At 40.7% G+C, this 24,327-nt stretch overlaps 1 protein-coding gene across 4 annotated transcripts; it reads right to left on the bottom strand.

The window, feature by feature from the left end:
- Nucleotides 1-10,159: 10,159 nt before the first annotated feature.
- tfap2c (transcription factor AP-2 gamma (activating enhancer binding protein 2 gamma)) lies at nucleotides 10,160-22,922 on the bottom strand. Of its 4 annotated transcripts, none has more exons than XM_071542843.1 (8): nucleotides 19,398-19,737; nucleotides 18,176-18,637; nucleotides 17,661-17,712; nucleotides 16,235-16,316; nucleotides 15,386-15,610; nucleotides 13,574-13,692; nucleotides 11,498-11,639; nucleotides 10,160-11,145 (listed from the first exon to the last, which is right to left on the bottom strand). In XM_071542843.1, the coding sequence occupies exons 1-8, from the start codon at nucleotides 19,443-19,445 to the stop codon at nucleotides 10,851-10,853; spliced, it is 1,425 nt and encodes a 474-aa protein (XP_071398944.1). In that variant the 5' UTR covers nucleotides 19,446-19,737; the 3' UTR covers nucleotides 10,160-10,850. The 4 variants fall into 4 exon arrangements, with proteins under 4 accessions (XP_071398944.1, XP_071398943.1, XP_071398946.1 ...); XM_071542842.1 differs by having other exon boundaries at nucleotides 15,386-15,608; nucleotides 16,245-16,316; XM_071542845.1 differs by lacking the exons at nucleotides 16,235-16,316; nucleotides 19,398-19,737 and adding an exon at nucleotides 22,893-22,922 and having other exon boundaries at nucleotides 15,386-15,608.
- Between the last annotated feature and the right edge of the window lie 1,405 nt (nucleotides 22,923-24,327).

Here is a 24,327-nt window from a genome sequence, read left to right as displayed (position 1 = left end):
TATAAATAAATTTGACTTGACTTGACTAACAGATAAATGGGTGCAAATTTAATCCAGCAGGCGTACGAATATACATTTTTGGATTTTCCTTTTAACTTGTCGTTTTATACCTTCAGTTTCCCATCAGTTAATCGGTGTGCTGTGTGAATGCAGCTGCTGCCAGGCTCCTCAGCAAAGGGCTGTGTTTCAGCGAGATGGTTGGCGTAGAGGAGAAAATGATGAGACATGTCAGAACAAGACAGATTTTTTCAAGCTGCACATTTTTCCTCCTGCTAGAGACTTCTGTCTGTTTGGACAAAGCACACCCATACGCACTCACACAAATACACACACACACACACACGATTATAAGGTTTCGGAGGAAAGGAAGGGCATAGTATCAGATGCTCAAATCTATCAGTGAGCATTAACATTTTTGTCTCTTATTTCATTTCCACATAAGAGATTATTAATCTACCCATTAGATGTTATGCCCTTTTACTGTCCATGTTTAAAACGCAAATACTATATTCTGCTTATGCAGAAGAAATAAAGGATTTTTTTTTTTATTTATGTTTGATAACTCTTTACAGTGAAAACGTTTACAATACACAAATGCTTGACCAGCATACTGCAAAAAAGGTTCCAAGATAGTTGTGTTTTTCTAAATGCGAGTCAGTTGTCAAATTCTTATGAAACACCAAAAGCATGTTACTAGATATTCAGTGTCTCACACACACACACACACAGACACACACACACACACGCACACACACAAAACAGGCACTCTCATGCCCAAGTCTACATTGTGCAGATGGCAGTGTTTTATGAGCACAATCACTGCTGGTATCTGAAAGTAATATTATTTCCCAATACTTTGACAGGTCTTTGCTTATGTGTGAACGATGAAATACGTCAGGACCCTGATGTGTGTGTTAGATACTTACGCATCCTGATAAGACAAACAAGAGAGGGATGCACCCACGTGGAAAAAGTTTTACATGAATGCGGTTTCCTTATCATCACAGTTGTGACATCCCATATTTGAGCGTTCCTGTGTTCTATGCTATGTGTAAATTCTACATACTTTCTGTATATACAACTTTATTAATACTTTGAGGGATTGCAGAGCATGCAGTTTGTTTTTAACAGAATGCCTTGATAAGTGAGACACCTCTGTTGCTCACCAAACAATAACAGGCAGTATACAGCAATTCTCTGAGTGTAAACATGCTGAGATAAGAGCTTTATCGCCCTCATGTCACTGACATCTGGGATCTCTATCACTCTGTCTCTCTCTCTCTTTCTCACTCTCTTCCCTCGCCTCATCTTTTCCGTCATGCTCTGTATGTTTTTTTTTCATCTTCTTTTTACTTCTGACATGCCAGTGTATCCAGGAGTTTGTTGCATCAGCAGAACCGTTGTCTGTGGCAGTCACGCTAATTTAGCTTCTTTCGTTTTTTCTACCGGGTAGGCAGGTGCATGGCAACACACACACACACACACACACACACACACACACTTAGATAGCCCAGACACAAATACCATACGTACACACAGGCATACAGAAAACATACCTGAGCAGAGTTGAATACTTTTTGACTAACTGGTGATTGCTGTATTTTATATTTGGGATGTGTTCACTTCTGAAGCTCTTCAACCATCTGAAAAGATAAAACAAGCACATCTCAGCTAGTTCAAACATTTGAGATCATGTTCGGCTGTCTGTTTGCCTGGTGTAACACAAACATGCACATTACACAAATACAGCCTGGAGACATCAGTTCCTTTCGTGGCAGTTCCACATCCAGCCCTAAGCATTTTCTCCTCTTCCTTGATCCAAAATATATGACTTGTAACAGTTTTGCTGCAGTTGACTAAGCCTGTTTAATGCCCCAACCATGCTATTTCATGCTACCATACTAATTTTACCCATGCAAGCTACGTCTTTGAAGTTGAATTGTATTTCTCGGAGGGTTAGCCTCCATTCTCCACATCAAATAAAATAAAAATTCATCGTCAATGCTGGTATACTGATTTGAGGTGTCGAACAGTTGATATTTTACTTCACATATCATCAAATCCAATCCATCAGCTTTTAGAGGTTGCACCGCATCTGTGGACCAATATCAATCTTAAAAATTCTCCCACATCCCTCACACGTACTGTCTGTTGACTAAAACCACAGCAAAAATAGCTTCACTGTTAAAATAAAAGATCTCTCTCTCTCTCTCTCTCTCTCCCTCTCTCTCTCTCTCTCTCTCACTCCTCTCTCTCTGTTGTTGTTTAAAGAGGAGGTACGCCAATCTGACAGGTGGGCACTGACACCTTTCGTCACCACCTTCCCTCTTTATGCAAAAACAGCACCATGGCCGGATGCCACAGTAGGTACTGTAAACATCACTCCCTTTCTCTCCCTCTCTCCAACACAATAACGTCCAACATAAGTCTGAGTCATGCAAGTCTATGGCTGCCATATGCCAAACATGGGCTGGATGAGTTGCTTGGCAGGACGAAGGGAGGTGTGGGGAGGGAGGAAAGGAGAAAACTGCTCTGTTTCTGTGATTAAATCATCTGTGACCAATTCATTCAAATTTGGTAAAACAAATGTCCATTACGGTAATCATCTGTCCAAAATGCTTAAACACATTTTTCATTTTAGTTGTAAATTAAATCTTAAATTCTAAACTATAATGCCTTCACTGACAGCACATGATTTTCTTATCCAGTAGCCATGAAGTAGCTGTCAAACGACTATTCTAAGTGTTACTACCAGCTATACAAGTACGGCCTTTCCCTGTCTGAGATGAGCGCATCTCCCTCTCTGTACACTATCCTGCACTCTGCAAACAAGTCTGGACAGCTTTGTATCTCATCCCCCTTTGGATAAACACAGGCAGGAAATGAATGTGGTTTTACAATGATTCACTCCATACTGGAAGCATTTGCTGTCAAAGAAATCCATTCAAGGCAGCTTTGGCTTCACATGTTTACTATTTTCTCTTGCTTTGGCAGATATGTATCTTTTCATTTGCCGTTTGGCTTTTTCCTATACTTCTCTAACGCACCTTACCAGGGGAAATGTTTGTTCAATTTTTGCCATCTTACATGGATAGTTGTATCTGACTTCTACAGAATTTCGACAGCACACTTTTCATAAGTGACCATCTGGTGAAAATGAAATTATAATGAAGTCTCTCTTTCTCTCTCTCTCTCTCTCTCTGTTTTTACTTTGTCTGTCTGTTTCTTTCTCTATAATTCTTTCTCTTTCTCTCTCTTTCTTACTTCTCTTTCTCTTTTCTCCCCCCTCTTCTCTGCAGAAGTCCACATTTCTGCATGTTTCTCTTCTGCTATGCTATCTTTATTAGTGGAAAGCCAAAGTGCCCGAGGCCAGAGCTTTAACCATGCAGTACAGCTGGTTAGGGACTGTCGGCCGGAGTAATGAGCTTTACCTTTAGCTGAACCATAAAGGCTGGTGCCTGCCTATGGGCATTCCTGCTCCGAAGCCTGCTCTGGAGTGAGGACAACTCACACACACACACACACACACACACACACACACACACCGTCTCCCAACTCCTAGTTGTAGAGACTCTTATTCTCCAGTTTTAGTTTCCCCTCATGCACAGTTGAACACAACAAGACTTATTTCTTGAACTAATTAAGTGAAAAGTTGCAGTCCTAGTCAAACTCTCTTGAGCGGGGTGTTGCAGGAAACCATCTGAGAAAAAGACCAGAATGATGTGGGTTTCTTAGGATGATCTTCTCAATTTTTGTGGGATGACTTGATTGGCGCTTCATCTTGGCAAAGTCTTAGCAAAGTGTTTTTTTCAAAGGTGACGATATGTGTAGCTGTGCAATATTGGACGCGGATTAGTAAATACTACCAAGTCTACCAAGTCTGAAAGGTTTGCTAACTCTTGGAGAGTTAATGCAATTGTCTTCAGAAATACTACATGTCCATGAAATCATTCCATTGTTGTTTTAGCGTTCACATTGGACCATTTTGTCACCCTAAAACAGTGGAATAGATCTTTTGGTCACTGCCCCCCCTAACAAAACATTACCCAGTGTCTCACCACTGTAAGACTTCCTGTCAGTGAAAACACAACAATAGGGGTAAACCACTGCCATGTGATCCAGAAGACAATTGACCCATGCCTCCCAATTATGGGATAACTCACCGTACCGTATCCACAGCCGGCGCCTTATGACCTGCAGCACATCCACAAGTTTTTCATTCTTCACAGAGGTCAGTGGGTGCAATTTCAAGGTGTCATTAAGTAAGAGCGTTAGCACATAGCATTATCCAGCATGGGATTTCAATGAGGTGTTGATAAGTGATGACATATGCGATGATGCACCATGAACACTATGTAGGATGAGATGCTATGCTAACTAGATGTATAGCCAGCGCATGACTGAAGCTGTGCAACACGCATGCTAGTTCTGATGCGGTTACAGTCCAGTCTTATGATTGTTACTGTGCCGTCCCAGTAATTGCTCATTTGTTTACAATGAGGTTCATGGGACGGACCAACACCCTGACAAGATGAAATTATATTCATTGTTAACTTGATCCAGTAAACACTTTATGAAATAATGTGAATTTTGCTATTTTTCCTTTTAGTTTTTTTTATTCTTATTCCTGTTCTTGTTAACGGAGTGAGACTGATTTAATTTAATATTAAGCAAACAAATCACAACTCATTAACTTTCACATTGGCTGTTAAAGGGATTAATTAAGGGGTCATTTGTGTGTTATACGTTACAGTACATTACATTGGGCATTTTAATATTTGCTTAAGATCCTGTACATTTTTGTGAACTAATAATTGCTTTCAAAAATTTACATTTTGGCTGAATATTTTTAAGTCTAAAACCCTGTATTTTATATCCTTCTTTTAGTATTTCCTTGGCATGGATTGGCAGTTGGCACATCCAAGCTATCCCATGATGCATTGTGAGAGAAGCCGTGCAAATGGCAGCAGGTGGTTTCTGAGAGACTCTTACTCTTTAACTCTTTAGCGCTCCTCCCTATGTGATGTGGTCATTACTGTGGCATTAACCTCCACTACAGCCAGTGCTAGCCACATTCACTAAGCTTGGGAATCAGCCATATGTTGGGCAGTGATGATGAGGGACTGAGGAACAGTGAGACACAGACAGATCAATAATCCTCCCTAATCCATAATCCCATTAACAATGACAACAATAAGTGACAAATGTTACTTTTCTAGAAAAGCTGCATCCTTCTTCTATCAATCTGTGATGGACTTTAAATACTCTTATTTGTGCTAAAACGTTTGAGAAAGACACTCTGAGCAGTCAGTAGAACCTTTGAGTGTGTAATCTCTTACAGTACCAATATACCCATCATTTCTGACTATGGTAAACGGGTTCAGCATACCGTATGTACAGTACAATGCATTTTGTGTTTACAGCCCTGTTTGTTGACCAAACAGCTTGTTCCAATTACTGTGTTCTGGCCTAGGTGAACAAGACTTGCTTGTATGTTTGTTAGAAGGGGGAGACGACAGATGCTTTTCATTAGATAGATGCACGGCGTCGACCATCCTGTGTAATTTATCTGTTTTTGTGTCGAGCTAAATAAGAAAGAAGAAGGGGCCCTTGCTGGTGGTGAAACGGGGGGTATGGAGGCCTCCTTAACAGCTAATCCCTTTCCCGTTAGCTAAGAGTTCTGGGAAGTACTAAGAACGGAGAGAATGGGAAGGATCTTTATTCTTCCCATATTTATCTTTTATTTTGCAGCAGCTAGGCTGGAAGAGGCCAGCGAAGAGACGCACGTTCCCTGAGAAACCTAGACATCTGTCGTCTGTGAGAAGGGAGCGAGGGGAGGAGAGCGAGGACGGAGGGGTCCCTGCAGTCCCGTCCACACGGGCAGCGGCTGCACTGCTGACTAATTGGTAGTATGCGTGAGCGCGGGAAGGAGGGGCGTCTGGGTGGCCAGCCAGAGAGGAAGGAAGACAGGCCACCACATTCCCACAGGATGAGGAAAACTCAAAAAAAAAAAACAACAACAAAAACAAAAAACAAAAAAGAACAGGAGTCATGGATGTTTTCCATACCCACCACCAACAACCCCCTCCTCCTCCCTTTCTCTCCCTCCTTCCATCCCTCCTTCCCTTCCCTCTGTAGCCCTTCCAGCCCCAGACTCCAGACTATAGCCTCATCCTTGTAATTTAGATTAATTTCTTCCACATTTTCCTCAGGGATTAGACAGCAAACCCCCAACCCCCCCTGTACCCCCCGCCATTGTTGTTTAATGCTCTCATTATTGAACTAAGTTCCCCTCATAGCAACCCCCCACCCACACACACACACACTCACACACACACATACACACACACACACATACACACACACACACACACATAAACGCAAAACCTCTCACTTCTGATCGGTGATGATTTAGCTGTCCCTTCATGTAACTGTACAGAATTACACAGATTACGCAGCTGTACAACGGTGATATATCATGTTTAAAAAGTACAAAGTTTACATAAAGGTTCAATGGAAAGTTATTTGAGCCAGAATATTGACTTTAAATTCATTGTTAAAGGTTTCAATATCAGACAGAATTATTGTCACACAATAACAAGAGACATATTTTGAATTCGAGTGAAAATCCATTTCTTGTATTTACTGAATTAAGAGTGAATCGACCTTGACCCCTGCATCAGGAACTACTGTAGTCAGAATGACTTGTGACTTGTAACATGGGATGTTGAGACGATGGTTTAACTCATAAAGTGGTTTCAGTGGTTGGGAGCTGCAAACAGCGATTAGTCTGACTGCAAATGAGCCTTAATGTACAACAGATTTCAAAGGCAGTTGTTGAAGGGAAGTGGTTGGACTAAATGGAAGGGGTGAAAGTAAGCGCTAAATATCTGGGAACACGTCGAGCGGAAATGCGATGAATATGTGACATTAGTCGATGGTTGTAAAAAGTCAATGAATATTTAAAAGCTCTGCAGCCTTGTTAGCCTCCATGAATCATTATGACACACTGACTTACAGCGCTGGTCTCTCTTTCTCTCTCTCTCTCTCTCTCTCTCTTTCTGAGTGTTTATAAGTTGTAAAGAAATTGAACAGTCATTCTGAATTGCCATCATTTACAAAATACAAATTATAAAATACAAGTTACAAATAAATCATCAACTTGGTTTGATATGGAATAAAAAAAAATGGAAATAAAACATTAATTGAGGTTTTCTTGCTGCGTTTTTCCTCTTTCCTTCTTGGCCCACATCATGTGATTTGCTGTGACCTACATAGAAAGGTCACTCAGTCAGAGCTGGCATGAAATATGACTACAGTTCAGTGAATCTGGGGTTGACAAGTGGCCCTGGGCATCCTAATGAGATCAAAAGATTATAATTTATTAGTACGTCAGATATGATCTCTGAAAATAAAAGAATTATGTGAGATTTCTTAAAAAAAAAAAAAAAGGTAGTAGGTAAGCTGAACAAGTCAATGCTTGCTTCCTTCTTTTCCCAGATTTATCAGGTGTGTCAGAAGAGAATTACTCACACAGCCTCACAGTGAAGAGAGGAAACTGTGTGGGCGATCAGTTAACATGTTGCCCTTGCTGTAATAAAACAAACATAAGAATTAAGACTTATTAATTGGGTGGATTACAGTCAGATTACCGGAAAACACAATAGTGTTACTGGTAGTAGGATTTTGCTGTTGATTATTATTAGTATTTAGGATTTTTCCTCCTCATTTATTTTGAGTAATGATTGCACCTGGTTTACCTTGACTGACTGCGAAAAAACTCTGCAAAGCCTCTATTTGAAACACTTCATGTGAAAATTACATCATCAAACTCCTGATGACGGTAAGCAGCGTCCAACTTTGGCACACAACAAACTTGCTCTGGGGGATCTGGTCGGCAGACAATAAAGGTGAGGAAACTAAACAGGACATGTGTTTGTTGTATAGCTCACGGCTACAGCATCATAACAAAGCCCTGTGATGTGACACGCTGACAAACAGTGTGACACAGAGAGAGAGAGAGAGAGAGAGAGAGAAAGAGAGAGAAGGGGGGGAGTTGAATAACCTCCGATCAAGGCCTCCGAGGCAGGGAAGTTTTGTCTCAATCGCGTTCAACCGGTCATCAAAGGCACTCAAAATCCCCCTCCTCCAACCTTGCACCTTTACCTATACCTCCTCTCCTTTTCTTCCACCTCCTCCTCCTATTATCTCTTCTCTCAGGACCCAGTGTAGGAGCTAATGTGAGCAACTGAAGGCAGTTGAATTCAACTGGCAGTTAAAGTCAACCGCTGCTAGGGCAGTAAGCCACCGGGTTGACAGGTCTGGTTAAACAGGTTCTGAGGGGAGAGGCTGATACTTGTTTAACTGCTAGGTATGACACACTGCTGCAGATGCATCGCTAGGCAAAACTCCTTGTAGCATGGCCCGTTCGAATGCTGGCTTCACCCACTGATCTCTATAGCAGTGGTAGGCCTATATGTGGTAAATATAGTATATGTGGCTTTCCATGAAGAGGAATGTAGATGCAGTATATTGTTATGTAATATATTTGTCTTTTTGAGATTCCGCATATACCTGGTGCTGCACTTGCTGTACTCCAGCTATGTGTGTACTATGCTAATGCACAACTAAATGACAAGTCTGTTTCAATCAGCACCGGCGGTGGTTATGTGAGTTTCTGAAACACATAAACAAAGACAGGCCACATGAATCAGCAGGGACTGGCTGGGCAAGTGATGATTAAGCAACCTTGCCCAACATGTAAATCCCATCTGCACTTCTGCATCACGTCTTTTTCCCACAGACATCAAAGGAATCGTTCTCTCTGCAGTTGTGAAACTTGCAGCACCGTGTTTCCATGTTGCTCAAGCAACATTTAATTGACATTAAATACGTTTAATGCTAAAATTAAAAGTGGATCAATACATTATAAGGGAATATACTTGCTCCAAAGACAAGCACAGGGAATGGTAAGGAAGGAGGAAATTTAAGTGTATTAAAAAAATGAAATGCAAACTCCAGCAAGCTTATGCAGATATGAGGCTCTGTGATAGGCTACAGGTACACTATATACTATATGTGCCAAAAGTTAATGTAAGTTAAAACATAAACAGGCCATTTCTCTGCTCTTAGCTGTGCACATCTCTGCCTATCACATGATGTGTTTTTGAGGCCTCCGCATTCACTGAGCCACACAGCCTATTTGTGAAGCTGAGTGAGAGCAGATAATGATGACCACTGTTCCCATTAGTTTGGGGGTTTCTTTGCTGTTTATGAATAGGAAAATCTTCAAACACATGACTTAACCATCATCTGTGAAATACTGCTCAAAAATAGGTTACAGAACACTAGTGCTATCCATTAACAAACTGTGTGTGAGAGAGAGTGTGTGTGTGTGTGTGTGTGTGTGTGTGTGTGTGTGTGTGTGTGAGTGTGTGTGTTTGTGTGTGTGACCAAGGCAATATCATTGAGTCATTGAATCAGGGTTGAGTCTTTTATTATTTTTTTCTTGAAACTTTAAAACAGTTTTTACACATTTTCAAAAAAGTATATCATACCCACTTCCTAACCTCTACTTGATAAAAAACTAACCCATTTATAAAAGTTTAACACATCATAAAAAGTTAAACCATACACCAGAATGATACCATTATTTACATAAGCCCATTAAATTACAACATAAATTAGAAAATATTTACATCCAGGACAAGACACTGGATAAAATTCTATGTTTGGAATTCAATGTCTAATTAGAAACATTTTTTAAAGAAAGAAATATATACATTTACACACACACACACACTCTCACAACATACACTCTCACGGGGCTGAATTGGTTGTAGGTTGATATCGACACGGGGATCTTTAGTACTAAGGATGAGGAACACCTAACATGGTCACAAAAGCAATGTGTTATAATCTACCAGTTCTTAAAGACAGGTTTTAAAGATAAAGTAATAATGGAAGCATTGCTATGCCTGTAATCCACATGAACACTGAAAAGGCTTCTATTATAAACCGTCTTTAAAGTCTCTGGTTTCTGACCAAACACAGACTGACAAACCAATAATCATCTTTTCTCATTCAGGCCTACATAAGATTTGAATCAGCTCCCATGAACAAAGCACAATAACACTGGACCTATTTTGAAGTGGTTGTAAAAAATCAAGCACAAAAAAAAAAAAAAAAAACAGAAAATGAACTGGATTTTCTTCTCTCTCTTTCTCATATAAAAAGTGTCCTTTGGAAGTCCATTGGGATCTGAGCACCGCGGAAGAGACACAGGAAATCAGCGGATTTGCCTCCAGACAGAGTGGGGGGGGGGGAAAGCTGAGAGGAATTCACAGCCACAGCGACTCATCTTGAAATGATGTCCTCTAGGAAGAAAAAAAAACAAAGTCTGCACTCTGTTCCCTTCCTCCTCTTGTCAACAGAGTACAGGTCCCATGGTTGTAGCACTGACACATTGGCCACTGTATGGTACTGTGTAGCGCTTGGTATGTTATGGCATGTTATATGTCCTGGTAGGTTGGGCTCCCACTAGGACCAGTCAATGAGTGTTCACCACACATGCCAACACAGACTGATTTCTCATATAACGCAGCCAGTGGCGGGGGAACAAAGTAGTGACAAAAGTTCTTAGAAATCCTCAACTTCTCAAAGAATACGATGCAAATTCAACAGTGTGAGAACACACACACACACACACACACACACACACAAAATCAGTTCTCATAGATCAAAATGACAATACTAAATAGTGATTTCAAAAAAAGTCCAAAAAAGGGCAGACAGGGTAGAAATAAGGGATCGAGGGGTTCTCAAGTTCATAAGGATTCTCCTTTGAGTTCTCATTTCCTGTGCTTCTCCATTTTGTCGGTAGATTTGCTTCCACTGTCTGAGGATCCCTGGGTGTCGCTGCCAGAGCTCAGGTACATCTTGTCCACTTGTTTGAGCGCCTCGTTCAGGTAGTTCTGAAGCGAGGTCATGGCGGCGCAGATGGCCGGAGAGCCGAATCCATGGGTGATGAGGCTGAAGTGGGTCAGGCAGCCTTGGATTCCAGGCTCCAGGATGGGTGCCGGCCGCGAGTTCCCCAGAGGTGAGCGGTCCTGAGTGAGCAGGTCAGTGAACTCCTTACAGATTTGCCTGAAACAGACAAAAGAGAATGGTTTTTAGAAGCAGGTACTCAAATTAACTCCTGGACTCGTGGTTTGAGAAAAAATAACATACATTAGAATGCAAGTAATGAGAATCACATGCATAAAACCTCAACTGACACAATTTTTAAGTTATCAATCAATGAATATTATGAAACCTAAGCTAGCAATAGCAAAAAAACAAAAAAACACACACACATTAAAAGGGTGAGACATCACACAGAACTGATTAATGTACAAAATCATTTGAAATCTCTAGGTATATCAACCATATCAAAACTTGGCATATCCTCCATCGCTAGAGGTTTTTTATGCAGATTAGAGCTGAGGTTGACACTTACTTGGCAGCGAGGAGCATGTTCTTGCGAGAGTTGACCTCATTGCGCTCCACATGCGGCCTGCCCAGGTATTCAGCAATTGCCTTTGCAGGGAACTCGGTCTCACACACGTAGCCAAAGTCTCTTGCTAAATGAACAGCTTCACCTATTGAAAACAAAAATATATGAATAAAACAGAAAAATATAAAGGAACACAACGAGACACAACGAGTTACCTGCAAACCCAGGAATGTTACTGAAGTCCAAGACAACATTGAGGTTAACACTTGGCTCTTGCTTTTTAAGACTGAGAAAAGCTTTACTGTGTGGTCCCAAACCACCCAGCTACACTACTACACTCCACTATACTACAGTACACTTGTGTGTAGTTTTGTATTTCGTGTCTTGTGTGTTCTTTTTTGTATAACTTTGTATGTTGTTTTTACTCTGTACTGTTATTGTGCTGTTTCTTTGCTTTGACCTGCCAAGGGACTACAGATGCGAATTAGCTATAATCTGGTACGGTGCATCAAATGGTGACATTTATGTTTGAACTGTACATTGTCCCTTTGAAATAAATAAATTAATAATAAACTAAGCCATAGAGTCATTTGGATTTTGAAGACTGTGTATTAACAAATAAACAAAGTGACAGCATCACAGCATGCCCATTGGCCCACTGGAAAAAAGATAAGATGGTGAGCAGTGTCCTGGACGGATCGCCGCTTCATCAATTTATCAGAGTACAACGTTACAGCAGCAACCCATTTAGGAGCTGATATGCACAAGCGGCAAGGCACACTGAGTGAAGCAGTTGAGCAACACAGAATAATCAGCTGTGCTCAGTCTTCTAGCTTGGGGGAGGAAGAGCTAGTGAGATGAATATATTCGCGTCTTTAGGGTGACTTGACTTGTATGGTCATAATGGGCTTATGTGGATAAATGCTAGCAGAGAGTGCCCATGGCACCAACAGCACCGCTTATTGATAGACACGCACATCACTTGAGGATACGGGCGGCTATTCAGAAGCACAAGCTTTAAGGTCAGCTGGCCCTCCTGGCGAGCCGTACACAAGATAACAAGCCTTAATTCAGCTTTGAAGGTCTCTAAATAACACAAGCCTCCAGTCATTCTCCTGCACAGAATCATCAGCCCATTTATAAAAATTAGGCGTGTAGAGAGAGCGAGAGAGGAAAAAAAATCTTCTACCTTAGCCTAGGGCAGGTAGATGTGATTAAAGTGATATCGCGAACATGGTGATGCGTCATTGTCTAGCCGAGGTATGACTGATGATGCTGTTTTAGCATTGGAGGCATTAAGAAGGAAAGGTTTAGGTGTCTAGTCTGCACTATTACCACAGAGCACAGAGAGAAAAGAGAATGTCTGAAATAAATTCCAGATCCTGGAGACAGATGTTAAAAGTGTGAAGATCTGTGGCCATTTTACAGGATGCAGACATTTCATGGAGGAATATATCCAAGAGATTGTGTAGCCCACAGTAAGTCCAACTCTTTTGGGTTTGTTGTATTTTAATTGTGTTTGTGGGTACAGTATAATATAAGATAATACCACAGCGATAGAATTCATACAGACATATTTCAGGGGCTATTCTGTTGCTCCTTAGGTCTTAAACAGATGTTTGCTAACCTCAAAATGTCACAGATTGAGTTACAAAGGATTATGTCATGTCTGCTTTGATAGCCAAAGACAGAGGACAACCAACCTGCCTTCAAACATCAGCTCAATCACTCTGATTTCGGCCAAAATGGAGGGAATCACCATGGGAACAAGAGGACCACTAAAGCTGCAACTGACAGACTAGCAAATGAAACACTGTATTGGAAACAGTGGGATAAGAAACCCTTATGACAATCACATTGGTCCCTGCATCTATATATCTATCTATATATATATGTATTTCAACGACAAATGGTGTCTTGAGAACGACTTGAGATATGGAACTTACAACACACATTTGCTATGTGGAGGAGATTCACATTCTCACATTCTCACACTGTTACATATCTGAGCAGCATTCCAACTGGTGCAAATAGCAATTACACCATAGAAGGTGCTATGTGCTACTGAGTGACATGTACCTTCAACTAGTGCAGTAAGTAGAGTGACGTTAGCTGCCTTCCTTCTTCCAGCAGGCAGGTTGAGCCCAATCTTATCCAGCTTTTCTCTCAGGGAACGGCCACCATTCTTCGACTTGGCTCTGCAGAGGAAGAACAAAAAAATAAACATATATTAAGATTTCCACAGTCATTCAGACACATATTATCCAATATATTCGCTTTTTTTCTCCCATCACTGTAATAAAGTTTGCAGGAGGAGTTCATGGGGAAATAAGAAACCCATATGGAATTGCCACTCTCTTTCTACATTCTCTCTAATTATCTTCTCAGTGATTCTGTTTGTTTTAGCACATGCATAAATTAGGAGGACAAAAGAGAATGGATGTGTATGATTAATGATGACTCCACACTACGCTACAGTACACTATCACACTCCGCTTTCAACCAGACTCAACCAGTTTAAAGTGCTTACAAATAGCCTGTCAGAGGAGGCTTCGCCCAGAGCGCTCATGCCTGTAGAAGGGCTCATCATACACTTCTGAAAACAAATAAATCAAACGCAAACAGGCTCTGATACCACTCCTGACCTATAAAACACTAGAAGCAATTGACGCTTCCACACAAATAGCGTAGCAGAGAAATCGCTCATACACACGTTCGCAGAAACACTCAAATTCCCCACTTGCCATAGCCGATTCAGTTTTCCGCATGACTGACGGGCAAAGCTCTCCCTCTCCATGGCGGGGAGAGAGGCAGCATCTTTAGGGAAGCATGTGTGTATGACTGCCCCCACCCCTCCTTCCCCTTCTCCCCCTCTCCCTCTGCTAACTAACCCCCTCCTATTGCTATATGACCTACTTAAAAACGTCTCTGATTTTGTGTGTGTGTGTGTGTGTGTGTCTGCATGTCAGCATTAACACAGGCACATGGGAAGTGGCAAACATGCGCTCCCAGCACAAAACGCAGACAGGAGAGCTCTGGTCAGGGGGTGTGTAGTGTGTAACCCCCCAGTCCCTCAACAGACTGCCATACTAACATATGTGGCATAAGGTCAACTGCTCTGCCACAATTAAACCTACCCTGTTGCAACCCCGCTATGACCCCTGACACACACACACACACACACACACACACATACAGTACATAAACATATATAAAAATATATATATATACTATATTGTGTATATATATATATGTGTATATACAGTATATTTATAGGCCTATGTGTATTTGTACTGAAAGACACAGGGCATTGTGGGTGTGTAATTGTGCACAATACACAAAAAACACACCCACGATGCCCTGTGTCTTTCAGATTGGTGCTAACTGTGTTGATGTATCCCCAGAGGAAGCAAAGAGAACCAAAATTGCAGACCACACAAAGAATGTCACGAACCTTGTAAAACTGATGAGCCGGAGCAACTGAGCCAAACTGTGCTCTTAGAAAACCCTTTTCCCATGGACTGCTGAGTTTTAGTCTACAGATCGCACTCAATGTTAAGAGCTTTGATGCATAATGCCTCAGTTTGATGATCATTCAGAGCTGAGGCTTGCTCTACAATCCTGCAGACAACCTTATTGACATCTACATCTAGATAACACAGACAGCGATGCAATACCAAGGAAACAAATTATGTTTGGGTCGATTAGCCTTGGTTTTTCTGAATCAGTGCCCATTGTCTTGTTTCTAGCACATCCACTGAAGTAGCTGAAGCACTATCGCAGGCCTGTGCTATATTAGAGCCATAGACACTTTTACAAATGCCAACAACAGTGAAACAGCATTAATATCAGTCCAGCCTGCTTTCATTTCGAGTGAGTTTGAGCTCTGACCTGCGCAGAACGCCTCCCAGCAGCGATGCGTTGAGGCACTCCGGGGGTGAGAGACGTCTCTGGACCTCGGCCACAGTGACCTTGTACTTGGAGGTGGAGCTCAGCAGGGAGAGGCGGCCCGGTACAGAGCAGAACACCTCTGTGGGGTTGGACACCATGCCCAGCAGGGACTCTTTCTGGAAAGGAAGACCCAGCGCGTTGCCTTTGGGTAGAGTGACGGGGCCTGGAGGGCAAAGCAAAAAATGAGGGTGAGGATAAATTGAAAAGTAATTAAGGAAAATAAAAATAGACCTGAGACTGATGCGTCAGATTATGGCTGCACAATATTATTTGTGCACTTTTCCTGTATACATACAGTATACCCTAAACATCATCTCTCTTCTCAGTGCAGCATGGGATCTGCGTGTTTTTTTGTTGTACCTAGTCACAAAGTAGAGTGTGTATGCAGCTCTGCACAGCTGAGTAAAAACAAAAATGTCTGTTACACATTGTACAGTAAAGCCAATATCTGGTGTACAAAACTATACAAGAAACAACTAGGCTTTTGACATTTTGTGGTTTTCCCAACATAGGATGCCTGAGGTTTAAGCAGCTAAAATTCGACACACCATCCACAAACAGGTACACACATACAGACTGCCCCTCGTCTAAGCAACAGATACTCCTTAGTACCGTGTATAGCACTGGGTCTCTGTGACTCTAGGGATTCTAGAAAGTTTATTATGTTTAGCTGGTCCTAATGTGGGAGGTAATTTGGTTCAGAGATTCAAATTTTTAAAACCCCCACAAAGCACTGACAGGGTCACCGGACAAACAAACAGTACAGCACACTACAAAACATAGCTATCTTCATCCTCACCCGCAAGAATGCCCCCCTGATAATAAGTCCTCTGTAAGCGATCAAGGTTCCTGCCACCTCGTAGTCCTAATACTGAGACAGAAATCACAGAGTCACATGAGTAATTTAAGGTTCCTCTGGGGCACATGGCTGGGAATGACATGCCATTGTTTACAAGTGGAAACCTAGATTGCCCATAGCGTGCCCTTGAGCATGGGAACAATATAATGAGCCATCGCTGCTTTCCGTAACAAACGAGGACTGGTTTCTTCATTGCGCTGTGCAAATTGTTTTCTGCCTGCAACTATGCATCGTAATATTATCACATGTTAATTCGAAAAAAGGTCACATTATTTTCATCGTAAAATATTCCATAAACATCATCGAAAACACCACATCTTTGTGACAATTGTAATTTAGTTGGTGGCCTAGGACATTTGTCAGACATAATAATGGCAAACTAAAGCATTTATAATAACTTGCAAAATGAAAAGTAAAACCTGTACATCTTCATATCATTACACATCACATTATAATTATATACAACTTATTTATACAATACAGTTGAATTTCCCACTGCGATAAAGTACTGTCTGTCTGTCTGTCTCTCTGTCTGTCTGTCTGTCTTTATATGCTTCCTATAAAGCTACGGAGCTAAGCAGCAGATAAATGTTGCTCAAGCTAATCTTGCTCTGACTCAAAGTCTGTTTAAAGAAGACCTGACGACAAAACACAGCGGGAATAAGTTCTCGTTCAAAACAGTTCATGTCCTAACAGATTACTGAACTGCCCTTCACATGCAAACCTAATGCCACACCCCACCAAAAGCTGGTTCTGCAGAGTCAACCACAGCTTCAAGATCAACTCATAATTTCCTGTTAACGTCGTGAACTAAAAAGAGCCGCGATTGCCAGCTTAGCCTGGCCTAGAGATTATCCAAAGCTTTCTCTTCTCTCGCAGTCAACACAGAGGTTGTAAGATTGCTCAACTTCCATGTCTTGTCAGCTAACCTGGCATTTTTTGAAAAGGATCTTTTTTTTCCCACTGGGCATCCATTCAAGCACATTCAGCACTAGAATAGACTAAGGATCATACCAAGCTTAGTTAAGTGCATCTCATGACTATGAGGATTATCACTGTATGCAGTGCAAGTAAAAATACAAGACTCCTCCTTTGCTGTACTCTCTTATTGAGTGTCCTGACATGCCACTCTACAAATAATTGTTATGACATTTCAAAGTATGTGGATAGTGGAAACTATGGTCCTTGCAGTAAATTTCCAGCTCCTGCCAGTAGTTAATGTATCTTTATTTGTTTGCATAAAGGAACATGTACCTGAGGCAGAGTTTTCCCAAACTTATTTCCCTTTCAAATAAACAAAACTGCTGCTCTTTTGCAATAACTGTTATATTATTAAGAAATATGAAATAAACTCACCTTTTTTGATGACTGTCTGATCTGCCATAATAATACTGTGGTCATCTACATGCTGATAAAAAAAAGAACAGAAGTAACAATGAGCAATTGTACACATTGTCTTTTTAGAAGGACTTTAAAATAGGAAATTAAGAATTTAAAAACCACTAATGAGAAGAACTGACATAAATTACTGCAGGCTAAAGCCTTATGTGAGACAAAATTAGCTTTGTGTAAAAAAGGGTTACCAATCAGATTCTCTCTTTCACTCCCCATCTCTCTCAAGCACACACCCAAACAAAAAAAACTAATATTCCTATACTCAGTGGCAAGTTGATAGTGACCTTTTAGTATTTTATGGCATTTTTTTCCTCCTCCTATGATATCATAATAATATTAGGGATGTTTGTATGGTATCCTTCTAAAGTTTATCATAGGATCACAGGACACACACACACACACACACACACACACACACACACCTATGCCTGATGTGAATTTCAAATAAAGTGATCATCTCAATCAAAGCCACTCACTTGAACATCCTCCAATCCGTGGCCCATATCATGCATTCCCATGTTATCGCCAATGACCGATGACTCTATGCTGTGGACGTGGGGGGGCAGCAGCTCCGGCCGGCGGAACCCTTCCCTCCTCACCCCGGACGAGCCTCCCTCCAGGCCCAGAATCTGACTCGCCAGGCCGCTCCTCCCGTGAGCTCCGAGCCCGTCCTGGCCCTGCCGACCGGGCCACGACTGCTGCTGGTTCGACGACGGCGACTGGTGTATGGAGTTGATGTTAAAGGGGTCGCCGAGGTGGGAGTAGGGGTCACTGGACTGCGGGTACGAGATGGGCTGGTAGGGAGGCGGGAAGTACGGCGGCTGGAAGTCCGAGCTGGCCGAGTGTGAGAGAGAGGGAGACGGGCTGTAGAGGTGCTGGCTGACCGCGGGCAGGTGAGGCAGCCTGGGGTTCCCATTGCTGCTGCCGTCGTGCCTTTCCTGAGGACAGAGGAGACAGACGGGACAGCTGATAGAGATGACAAGACGATGGCAGGTCTTGGTGACATTTTGTCCCTTCAGGGAATCAAGTGTCTGTCATGACTTAACATGTGCCCTGTGGTAGCCTAGCCACTGAAGATCAAGCTTCAGAGGACAGAACTGAATGCATTACTGTTTTAATTTAGGAATTTTTTCCCTCCTCATTACGCATAAAACTTCATCACGCATAAAACGTCATTACGACGGGGGTTATGCAAGTAAATTCACTGTAAACACATTGGAAATTGGTTCACATGTGTGAACACAGGAGCTAAGAGTTAAATTCATTGTAATAAATTATGCTACTTTTTTGTGAAACAGACGAGCGTATTATTTAGGAATAGGTCAAACAGGAACAGGCCTATTTTATTATTTAAATTTCATGAATTGTTATTATTCTTATTCGTATTCTTATTTTCTTCGCCGTTGGAATAATAATTATACAGTGAAAGTAAAAAGGGAATTGAACCTTTTTGTACCTTTTATCTCATCTCTTTTTCAGAATTGACCCTTTTTAGCACCTCTGGCTACCGTGCGAAAGGTCTGTCGCCTATAAAAGTTCACATTATATTGACTGTTTGATGGCTCCTCAGTTATAGCCTGGCAATCTTTAGTTTGGCATATAAAAAAACCCAAACCTAGACATGAATTTCAAATTGTTGTTCGATGTTACTCAGAGAAACACACTTTTTCTCCTTTTCGTAGCTCTGTCAAAACTCACCTCACAGTCATCCTCATACTTCACGTTGTCGGCTAGTTTCCACAACATAGTTTCTGACAGAGAAAAATGTTCTCAGTACAAAAAAAAACACCAACACAGATTGTCGCCTGCGAGTTAATCCAGGTATGAAATAAAGCGCTTCCTGGAAATCATGAATTGCCCTCTTCTTGTTCAGCTGAAAAAGCAAGCGGCCGAGGAGCGAAGTTGTGGGTGAAGGTTGAAAGTGCGAACTGACCGACTGACTGACTATCCGACCACAGATATAAGTCTACACAGCAACTATGAGAGAAAATAGTAGTTGTCAAGCAATATCTCCCCCTTCTCCACTCGATGCGGTCTGTACTTCTGTTATGGAAGTAGGCGAACACGTTGCATATAAGAAACTTGACTCCCTCTTATGGACAAAGTAGTGATGTTCAGTCCTATACTGCAAACATTGGCATTGTACTATATCTGCGGGGTGGGCGTTGCCTTTGTGATAATGCCATTGAAAAGGAAGATGAAGACATTGCTGATTGGTTATTGGCGGAATAACGGTCCAATCAAACTTCTGTCCGTCTGTAGGCTACAGCACAGGGGTTATAGTTAAAACACAAGGACTATGCCTCTCGTGCCGTGCAGTGAGAGAAACTTTTCACCGCCCAGGCCGAGTTTGTTTCAGTGTGTTCGTTTAATTTCTCCCCCCTCTTCAAAGCTTCAAATTCCTCGTCAGTGACTTGCACAATAGCGCTTTGAACTTTGTGGGATGGCACCTGTAGGCCCTCTGGTTCAGGATCAGGTAGCCTATATTGTATTCGTCATTTAGTCATTCTGAAAAGGTTATCTAAAATGATTCAAAGTTATTATTCTCATATTCCCCTATTAATTTCAGACATTAAGGGAACAAGTGATTTTGACATGTTGCTAAGTTACCACTAGCCTATCTGATATGTCTGCAACTGATACGATTTTGTGACAGAACGTCAACAACGCGGACTGGTATTTTTGCAGTGAGGGGTTGCTAGGTTACGAGTGCCACTGATGAGACGTTGACACTCAGTGGAACGCCTCTCGGCCAATCATATTGACCGGTCGAACTGTTGTACAATTTTGATTGTATTATTAGGAAATGGGTCTGAAAAGAGAAGAGAAGAGACACATGCTATGCACAATGATAAATAACAAATGTGTTATTCATTTTCACAGTTATGGTGATGAAATTGTTCTTGATGACCTTGACAAAGAGACTGATAAAGCCAGAGCTTACTTCAGTATGGCTAATTAGGCTATTTGTATTAAAATTGGTGTCTAATTACTGATAATGACAACAATAGTAATTATTAACATAATCCTTATTTATAACAGAATTATTATCACAAATATTATCATGATGATGATGATTATTATTATTATTATTTTTGTTGCTATCATTATTATTATAATTATTATTATTATTATTATTGTTGTTGTTTGTAGTTGTAGTAGTGGTAGTAGTAATACCACTAGTAGCAGTAGTACTAGTAGTAGTGCTGGTGGTGGTGGTGGCGGCGGCAGTAGCCTATTTGTATTTTCCATTTGTAATTATTATTATCATTATTATTATTTATTTTTTTATTAGTCTATTATCATTATTATTACCAGTAGGAGGATGAGTATGTTCCTTTTCTCTGTCCTGGTTATCTCTTTAATTGACCTGACTTTATCCTTGTATTGTGTAGGCTTGTATTAGGCCTACCGACTCAAAATGATTGAGCCTGTTCATGAGCACAAAATCAACAAGATTTCAATAAAATGCAGCATTCTGACCTGAACGCCTAAACCAAATAACTCTTTAAGACCTATTCAAATAAATCCATGACATTTGCAAAGATGTCGGTGCTTCAGAGTGGTGGTTTGGTGTTTTCAAACCACAATAAGCCTGAGGGCTTTGCAGCATCTTTCTTTCAGAAACCACTAAAGCTCAAGAGATCTCAACAAGCATCTCTTTCTTAACTTCATTAACATTTTTGGTGGAGCTTCACAAAGTCCAAAACAAGGCTGCTTTGATATGCATCACGCTCCAAAATGGGGACAAAAGGAGTCATTTTTTAATAAAAAAAGAGACCCACCTATGCATCTTTTTGTTAGGTCTACGTTTTATTTTGTTTTTTAGGACTATTTTTATTCACAATCCTTTCAAATTCAGCAGTTGTTACAGCACTTTCCTCCTAAATAGAAACAAATCCCAAGCGTGGCTGTGTTTCCTACGTTCATTACTTAGCGGTCTAAATAATGAACATATAGGAGGATATCTCATTAATTGGTTTTGCGTGCTATAAATTGACTGATAATCTACGTGTCAGATTATAATTTGTGAGATTAATGGACAGACCCAGGATTTTTTTTTAAGGATAACAGCCTGTTGCGTCCATCCAAGCTGTTATCATCGGCTCTGCATGGGAACAACAGGATGTGGGCTATAGGATTATAGTGGCGTGTTGGTCTTTGGCTTGTGATGTGAAGCAGAAGTGAAATGCTCACTGATTAAATGATCTTTTACGTTGGAATAGACACAGAGCAGACCTAAACGAAGTTAGTCACGCTTGGCCTGACGGTGATGTTTTCAACAAGCTTGATGCACAGCTTGTCATTTTAATGACAATCAGTTACAATGACAATTGGTTTAGCCGATGTCAAATTTAAGGATTAAACGGATCCATGCCGAGTAGAATTAAAAATGTCACAGAAGTCGGTGGGCAGCTATTAGCCTGCAGAATAGTGATGTTTCAAACGATACGATACTGTCCATAGCATAGGCTACAAGAATATGATACCAGCCTATAGACGAATTAAATATGAGAAGGGAAACGACACTCAAAGAGAATGATAGGCTAAGGTTGCTATTCACAATAAAGTATGGTCCTCCGTTTAAGTTTGTAATCGAAAATGCGATTTTTACTCGCTTTATAACGACCTAACTAAGGAAAACAAATCACCATAATATTCCTATAATATAGCCTAGGTAGCTTACTTATAGCAGCCCTATATGTTTGTAGTAGGCTATTCAATAGTTTTTGACCTTACCGTTCTTTATGACATTTTGAATATCCTATCGTATCCCTATAATATTCCTATAGTGACTGATAGTTTGGCTGATATTTATTACTTTCACTGCAGTTTTGTTTCCTGGGTCATAAAAAGAAAAATAGCCTAAATACGTAGAGACCCATGATTCCTAACCCATTTAATGAATAAAAAATAAAAGCTGTAGAGACCATGCTTCGGCCATAACTTTGCATTCATCAGTTTGTAGCCTCAAAGCAAATTAGTGGAAGTTTTTGAGAGAACAGCCTGGGTCTTATTATTGACATTAATCACAGGCTTCTCAATGGCGGAGACGACGCTGAGCCATTAAAAACAGGTAATTAGAGGTGGAAAGTAATAAAACATTCCTAGGCGCGGCACCAGAAGCGATAAATATGATGAACGTAGGCTACTTCAGGCACCTATAAGTGGAAAATGCATGAATGAACTCACCCTCCAGTCTATCCTGTCCAGTACAGACATCTGAAAGGCTTCAGTAGCAGTAATTCCAGCGAGACGCAGCGAATGAGTAAAACCACGAGAGGTCTACATTGCCGACTTCACCTGGTGATCCTGCAGTGCGCATGCGTCTGTGCATTACACCTGAGTGAGGTAAAACAAAACAAAAAAACCCACCTCCCTCTAGTTCCTCGATGACATCTGACATTTATTATGCTGAATAAAGCACCCATAAGATGAATTAAGAAAAGAAAAAAAAAGTGCATACAAATCTATTTTAATGAGAAAAAAAAAATAGGCTAACATTATTCCTTTGAATTATTGAAAACAATGGAAGCCTAAGTTTTTAACTCACAGGGTTATAACAAATAAAATAAAGATGTATAACCGGGGTATTACCCAGGTTTAAAGTCATTTCGTTCTTGATAATGGTTATTCATTGTTACATAAAGCTATTGATGAGGGGAAAAAAAGAAGAAAAAAAACAAGTCATAGAGAGTCTAATAAGGGTTAAAACAACACTGGGAAATTTTAAGGTGAGGTAATTCCACCCTCAAAGCCGCATTGCCCCAGGCTGACCAAAAGAATCTGCTTTCAAAAGCCACTGAAGCTTTTTAGGCCTAAAATGGCTGTTGTTATCTGATCTCCCAAATACTTCAGCTTAAACTAATGAACAGATCAAAGTGTCTTTGGCATGTGTTGCAGAATGTATCTGATATTGTGTATTGCGAAAATAAACGTACCTTTCTATGCAATGCAGGCCTATTTCACCTGTCAGAATCACACGATTAATGGTCTAGTTTTCAAATTATTAGAATAAATTGGAAATTCTAAGCGCTTCTCACAAATATCGAAACTTGAATTTTAGAAGTAATTAAATTAATTGTCAGCTCCAAACATTTCTTCATTTTTTTTTTTAATCTATGAAACATATATTGAAACTAAAAGTTGCAAAAGGGTTAGCTGCTAGTGTGATTCCAACTGTTTTTTGCGGGGTTTTTTCCCATAGTAATTAGCTAAAAGGCGATAATCAATTTATGTTACACAGATACGTTTTTAGTGTTTTTTAAGGCTAAGTATGATTCCTGAAGGGTACTCGGTGATGCAAAACAAGCTTTTCACATCTCTTTGACTTTATCTTAACTCAAATCATGTCTGCTGTAACTTGTGTTGAAACATGAATAAACCTTTATAAAATCTATTTACTTAAAATGAACATTTGGATGGCATATTAATTAGTGTTTCAAAAGTTGTGCAAATTGCAAATCAATTTAAGAGTGAAATTACGCTCTAAATCCTGTAGTCGTTCTTCTGCTGAGTCCACAAATCACTGCTGCTCCATTATAAATAGGCTTACATCTACTGACAATTCTGGATTCACTTGTATGGCCATTAATACAGCCATTACAACGGGGACCTGTTTGATACT

This window comes from Centroberyx affinis, unplaced genomic scaffold (assembly GCF_046629955.1).
Source record: "Centroberyx affinis isolate AG114_WGS23_722 - 3 ecotype Tasmania unplaced genomic scaffold, CSIRO-AGI_Caff_v1 ptg004194l_1, whole genome shotgun sequence".
In the NCBI taxonomy this organism is placed as follows: domain Eukaryota; kingdom Metazoa; phylum Chordata; class Actinopteri; order Beryciformes; family Berycidae; genus Centroberyx; species Centroberyx affinis.
This window is presented reverse-complemented; position numbering and strand designations above follow the sequence as displayed.